Source organism: Pelmatolapia mariae, linkage group LG14 (assembly GCF_036321145.2).
Source record: "Pelmatolapia mariae isolate MD_Pm_ZW linkage group LG14, Pm_UMD_F_2, whole genome shotgun sequence".
NCBI classification, from domain to species: Eukaryota; Metazoa; Chordata; class Actinopteri; order Cichliformes; family Cichlidae; genus Pelmatolapia; species Pelmatolapia mariae.
The window spans coordinates 16,981,276-16,987,909 of NC_086239.1; the positions used below are offsets into that span (position 1 = coordinate 16,981,276).

A 6,634-nucleotide genomic window follows, 5' to 3' on the forward strand; every position below is an offset into this window, starting at 1 on the left:
GCCCTGTACAAGAATTTTTTTGGGGGGGGAATTTGGGAATGAGCGCTGAGCAGATTTTTGTTTTTGTTTGTTTTGTTTTTTAACCTCTTATTTACTTCTTTTTAGATTAAAAAAAAAGAAAAGTAATACAGAAATGCAAGAAATGTCCCTGTGCACTGTAGTTTCATTGCGGATTGCATAAGGGAAAACCTTTACAAAGTAAAAAAACTGAAATAGATACAAAATGTTGTTTAGTAGAAATGTACCTCTTGTTGATGCATGTTTTGGACTCAGCCCTAAGTATGAAGTAATCTTATATTCACCTGCTGAACAATGAAACATATTTTAGCCGATTATAAATTTTGCAAATTCTCCCACTGATCACGTCATGTTATTTTTGAAAATAGAAGAAGCATTATTCATGCTCAGTATACAAATCAACAGCTAAGTCAGTCAGCAATATGTATATTGTGTAACTTATATGATGTTTATTTGTCTTGTATATTATGTAACTGTAATGCAATGTGTAAGATCTGTGTAAATATAAAGTAACTAAATCACTCATTTGTAACACCTTAAAAAGCTTGCTCTCTCTTATTCTCAGCAACCACAAGGTGGCGGCATGCTTCTCTGTAGAAGACGCACTTGTGTCTCACAATGAGATTCCGTCCTCTCTTATGAGAGGTTCTGGTGATTTTTATTGTAGCATTCTTTATTTTTATTTCTGTCCCAATGCGTATTTGACATGCATGAAACAAAAGCCCTACAGGAATACTGAGAGTCTATGAGGCGCTCATTTATAGATGTTTATTCTTTTGTCACTGTGCTGTTGTCTTGCAGCTACATCCTGCTATGCGCAAACATCTGGAGATTAGATTTCCCACTCACCATGAGAACCCTGCACTCCAGTTTTTAAACAATGCAGAGTCTGCATTGTCAGGAAGATCCCAACAAAAGATCCCACTGGTGTTATTATTTAGGCTAGTAGTGTTTAGAGAAATGGTCCACCAAATTCCCTTGAGGGTTATCACTGCATTCCAGACCTGGCAAGACTGTTTGACCTTCAGCCAGCTGGAAAGATTGTTATCCTTTAGAGATGTTAACACTAGCGTGCACACATTCTCCAGTTCAGCTCCCTATAGCACTCTATCATCTGTATTTGAATGGCATTCACGTGGTATTCATTCAGGAGATTCTCGACAAAGAAAAGAGCCACGCACAAATATGTTCTCTTCATTTTTTTTTTATTGAAAAAGGTCCACATTAATCACAAATCACACGATTCCAACAGATTCTTTGTGGAAAATACCTACAGCAAGAAAACGACACAGAAGATGGTTTGCAACTTAAATTAAGCACCAGACGTTTTGCCACCTTTCCCCTGCAAGCTCAGTTCGTGCAGGGGAACAGTTCAGTGCAGACTGGAGGCAAAATGAGAGGGGGAATGAGACAGCACTGTAAAACAGCTTGTGCATCGATCTTTTTTCTCTTTAAACATTAAAGATATTGCAAAAAAACAAAAACGCACACACAGGTTGTAGCCGAACACACGCAGGCAAAAACAGGATGTGAAAGAGGACTCGTACTTAATATAAGCATGCTGTCTGTTGTGCCGACTGCTGTTTGTTTGTGGAAGTCTTAAAGAAGGCACGTCCGTGTTCTTTTTTTTAGATTATTCAAACCAGCATGTTCTTAAGACGAAGCTATGTAAACAGATTTGCTCCCTGGGAAAGTCGAATGTTTCTAAGCTCGGATATTCAGTCCACAGATTGTCAATTGGAATGTGCTACTGAGGTAACAATCATACCAAAAACAACACATGCGCGCACATAAAATCACACACAATTACACACGTGCACAGTTTCCTGCCATAGTTTCACAAATAATAAAGCTACCCACCACGATTTATAACTTTAAACATTATAGCTCATCACGCATTTTGTCCCCTTTAGGTTTAACCACTCTGCCGATGTACAGGATGGAGTTGGTCTTGTTGTCCTTTACCAGGAAAATGAAGGGGTGATCTACGTAGAAGAGTTTGGGGTTCCTCAGCTTCTCAGTACCAAAGATGCTTGTGTCGTATGGGTTTCCTTCGATGTCAAGCTCCAGGGCTGATGCGTGGAAGACGCTGGAAAGGTAGAGATCCTTCTTTCCAGAGATGTTGGACAGGTCAGCCTTGGCTTTGTCCACAGCTTCTGTCAGGCCCAGCTCAGCCAGGTGTTTCTGCAAAACACAAATGAAGTTGCTCAGCGCTCTGGGTTCACAGTAATATTTTCTAACACTCCTAAACGTTACATTGCATTTGAGCCATCCAGTGTGCAAACATTTACCTGCAGATTGTGGCTGACTTCCACTGAGATCTTAGGCAGGGAAATGGCTACGGCTCTGTTCTCCATCTTGCTGAGCCAAGTGTCCACCTGCTTCCTTGTCAAGAGCTTCTCCAGGCGCTCCAGGGGCTCCAGGTGATAGGGCATGATAAGGATCATGGAGGCCTGTTTCTGGCCCAGAGGCATGCTCAGCACAAAGAGTTTATTTTCTGTGTCCTCGTAGAAATCATAAAGACCTGAGAGAGGGGCAGACAAAGCAGATCTTATCACATGTGTGTACTTGAAGGCAGGGTGGCTTATCAGCTTCTGGAGACATAATAAGATCAAAAAGAAAGATGAGAGAGAAACTCACCTGTGCGGTGCATCATGGGAACTCCGACAGTAAATGAGCGAGTAACCAGGAAACCACGGGTGTCCACCATTTTATCGTGGAATTTCTCCTCCCAGTGAGCTGTGAGGGGGAAAAAAGGGGGCATGAGGTCACAACTCTGCACAGGCGTCTGGCCTCACAAAGAACTTCAGTCAGGCGTTAACGCCATACTCACGCTTGAAGAACATGGCGTTGACAATCATGGCTCCGTCTGGGTTTTGCACGTCCTTGGTGACCTCGGGCAGCTTGCCGCCTGTGGATTTGGCAGCCCACTCGTTGATGGAGTTCACTGCGCTCCTCTTGTCCCTGAAATTGATTTTGGAGTGGTCGTAGTTGTAGTGCTTCTTGCTGTTCTTCACAAACTCGTCAGCGAAGGACACAGAGCTGGGGCCGTAGAGGCGGTTGTTGATTTTCCAGGTGGTGTTGCGTGTCTTGGCGTTGCTCACCTGAGAAGAAGTGGCACATGCACGCCATTAATTTGTGATATAAGGACAGCTCAGAGTCTATGGCCTGTGGTGATGGTGGTGGAATTATGAAACAAGGGAAGCTTCTTACCTCAGTGAGGAGCTCTGACAGGCCTGCGTGCAGATGCTCATCCTTGAGTTTGTCAGCGCTGAGGACTGTTTTCACCTGGGAGGCAGTGGAGGCTTTGCCACCAAGAGCCACCAGCCCCAGAGAGGAGGCCACCACCACAGGAGAAATGATGATGTTCTCTGTGTCTTTCTCCTTTGCCATGGTGTGGTACAGGCTAAAGTGAAATTTAAAAAATTCATATATTTATATATAAATACAGAGAATATTACTTTATGTTACAAGTGCGCCAGAATCAATAATATACAAACCTGAAGGCCAAGTTGGCGCTTTTATCAGCCAGCGTGGTGGCGTGGGTGCTCAGCTTCACATCCTCTGCAGAGGCCACCAAGGCCAGCAGACAAAGGCCTACAATGTTAGTCATCCACATCCTGTCTGTCTCCAACAGCAGCTGCACTCTGTGAAGAGGAAGCAAAGAGAACGATGATGACATTATTACTTAAAAAGAAGAAGAAGAAGAAGATGAAGAAGAAGAGCATGTTTGTGATATTCAGAAATGTATTCATTTATTAAAATATATCTCAGAAAGAAAATGCCAGGGAGCCGACTACACTTGGGCTGTGGAGCTGTGGAGGCAGGGCAGAGTTGACCCAGCCCACTCAGGAGCTCTGGAATGTCCCTAGTTTGAGGGAGACATGTTTCGTGCCACGTCAGCAGCGACCGTCGCCTGAGCTGAACAGCTGAAACTCGCCATTTACTTGGATTGAACTGGATCTCGCTTCTCCGGACACATTTTAAGTGATACAAATGATTAATAGTGTCTCCTCAGATGCGAGGATCAGAAATCATCACGAGACATACAGTGCAAAATTTTTTCATGTTGCCTGCAGAGAAAGAAAAGGGCGTATGCCTGTAGGCTGCACCCAAATGATCCGATCTCTGGTTCAAACAATGGGCTGAATGCACAGCCTCGGGCTCTGAATAACCAGCTGCACTGGCATACTGTTTCTCATGCAGACTTATACTGCGTCTGTTCCTCTGTGATTGCATGTTTGTGATACCTTGAGATGTTTTCATTTCTGCGATTTTCATTCTGAAAGACAAGAGGTGTATGTAGTAATCTCTGTGGAGCAGGCAGTGAGAACATATAGGCAGATTCTCATGGAGAGAAACTCTATGCAAAGTACAAAGTCTAACCTCTCTGTTCTAGTTTCAAGTTTTCAACCACTAGAATTTAAACATTAAATATTAAGCTGCCATTCTAGTTACCTGTTACCTGCCAGCTCATTCAAGATGAGGCACTTTTCACTGTTTGTTTCTCGACCCTGGAGGGGAAAAATGCTTTGATCCAATGAGCTTTGCCACAGTCAAAGTGATACTCTTCCTAGTGGAAAGACAAAGCTAAACTGGGTGCAGGCACACTACTTTCCTGCAAACCTTTTTTTGTTTGTTTGAACTGAATGCATTTAAACTGTTGTCAAAGTTCTGACATGGAAGCAGCAGAAAGCCTGCGCCACCCTGCCAGCTGCATGACAACTTTCAGCTCTGATAACAGGTCAGGATTTGTTCCCTCCTGGAAACAGAAGAAATACAAGAAGTATTCTCTGACAGACAGAGGAATCTCAGCTGCAGCTTTCAAACTGGTTAAAATGGAGGGTAGCTGAACTGCAGCTGTAACACATGAAAACAAAGCAGTCCTGCCGCCGCATTCCTCCCTGCGAAACAAAGACCATTATCTTCTGATCCTTACCTGGCACAGATTATCGCAGGGTTGCTTCTCCGAGCTGTGTCCGGTGGATAGCGTGGCTGTGACAGACTTCCCTGGCTCTATATATCCTAAAAGAGAATTTTCTAGAAGTTGGGAATGGGATATTCAAATGAGGGTGTCTGTGTTTCCTCAGGAAGCTGGGAACTGGGACGTCCCCTCTTGAAATCACAGGGTGGGATGAAAGCTGTGCCGACTGAAGTAAGTACTGGTCCTGGATCAGCGTTAAAACTTTCCCACAAAAGGCTCCTGACTACAAAATTTGAATCCTGGTCAGTCTTAAGTTTCTGCCTCAGTCCCCTCTGTTCTTAACACTGCTTGCTGACTCAATCTTAAACTCTAGTTTCATCACATGATTGGAGATAAAGATTAAGCTGCCACTGACTGTGAATTAAATGATTGTTTTGCATGCATATAAATACAGTGTTAAAGTTCTTTTTGCACTCTTTGGCATTTGTGTGTATGAGCTTCTCTTCAAGTATGGAACACCACCATGCTTCAAAACAGTCTCAGCAGGCAGGATGTTACTCAGTAAGCATTTTTACTCCAGAAGTTTTCAGAATAAAAGCTGTAACTTGTTCCCTGGCTGTTGTTAAGCTGCTGTTTAACTTCACATGGAAACATCCAGAAAGTTTCATGCAGCAGTATTCATGCTTCCCCAGAAGTTGCAGGAGCCTCAGCCCTACCCCCACTCCCACACTGCCACGTCTCAGCTGCTGATTGCAGGGTAGCTACTAAACGATGGGGGTTGTCTGGAAGACCACTGATGTTAAAAAAAAAAACTAAAAAAAAACAAGCAGGATCTGCTTTCTTCGGAAAGAAAAGTTTCATAAAACTGCTGAGCCTTTACTTTAGCACACAGATTAATGTTATTGTCTGTATTGTGATCTCAAAATCGTACATTTACATTCACAGGATTATCTGTCTCCTGTTTCATCTCTGAGGAATATACAGAACCGAAACCTGCCTCCAGTACAAAGAAAGACATTTCATGCTATAGCTTTGCTTATGCAGATAATAAAATATTGATCTGGGTGTCTGACACTGCAGGACTAGGACCAGAGGAATTCCATCTATCTCTTGACCCCCCTCCCAGTGCTTTTCTTTTACTGCTCTCTGCAAATTTCCCTGACATGCCAGCTGATGAGTGGCTTGACTTTTTAGTGATGTGTTGGGGGAGGCATCTAGAACTTTCAATGAAATTTTGAGGGACAAAAAAAGTCCACAAGCCACTCATAGCCATGTTTAGAACTCACAAGTACCTGAAGCTGAGTTACATACATGACTACCCAACAAATGAGCTCATTAACAGTTTTTACAACCCACCCCACCCCCATGTTTGTTTGTCCTTCTGAAGGCCCAAGAGTGACAGTTTACACTGAGATTCCTCAGCATGTGCAGGCTCGAGTTCAACCTGAGGCCAATTAATCAAGACTAAATCAATAAGATAAAAATGCTTTCACTGTCTGCCTTGTGTGGTATAAAGGGACATGCATAAGAAACGATGTGGGCAGGAAACAGTTACCTGTTGTTCCCCTCACAGTGCCTCATTTGTGTGGTCTAAATGTACACCACGTGTGTGTACGTGTCTGTGTGAGCACGCAGAAGCTTCCAGAGCTTTTCCCAACCAACATCAAACACACACAACTGAATAACTGTGAC

The 6,634-nt window shown here is 43.3% G+C and overlaps 1 protein-coding gene across 3 annotated transcripts; it reads right to left on the bottom strand.

Moving 5' to 3' along the window:
- Positions 1-1,211: 1,211 nt before the first annotated feature.
- Positions 1,212-5,093, bottom strand: serpinh1b (serpin peptidase inhibitor, clade H (heat shock protein 47), member 1b). 3 transcript variants are annotated; one of them, XM_063493520.1, is made up of 8 exons: positions 4,958-5,093; positions 4,269-4,300; positions 3,519-3,665; positions 3,232-3,424; positions 2,852-3,122; positions 2,659-2,757; positions 2,310-2,542; positions 1,212-2,202 (listed from the first exon to the last, which is right to left on the bottom strand). In XM_063493520.1, the coding sequence occupies exons 3-8, from the start codon at positions 3,635-3,637 to the stop codon at positions 1,900-1,902; spliced, it is 1,218 nt and encodes a 405-aa protein (XP_063349590.1). In that variant the 5' UTR covers positions 3,638-3,665; positions 4,269-4,300; positions 4,958-5,093; the 3' UTR covers positions 1,212-1,899. The 3 variants fall into 3 exon arrangements, with proteins under 3 accessions (XP_063349590.1, XP_063349589.1, XP_063349588.1); XM_063493519.1 differs by lacking the exon at positions 4,269-4,300 and having other exon boundaries at positions 4,958-5,092; XM_063493518.1 differs by lacking the exon at positions 4,958-5,093 and having other exon boundaries at positions 4,269-4,947.
- Positions 5,094-6,634: the final 1,541 nt, after the last annotated feature.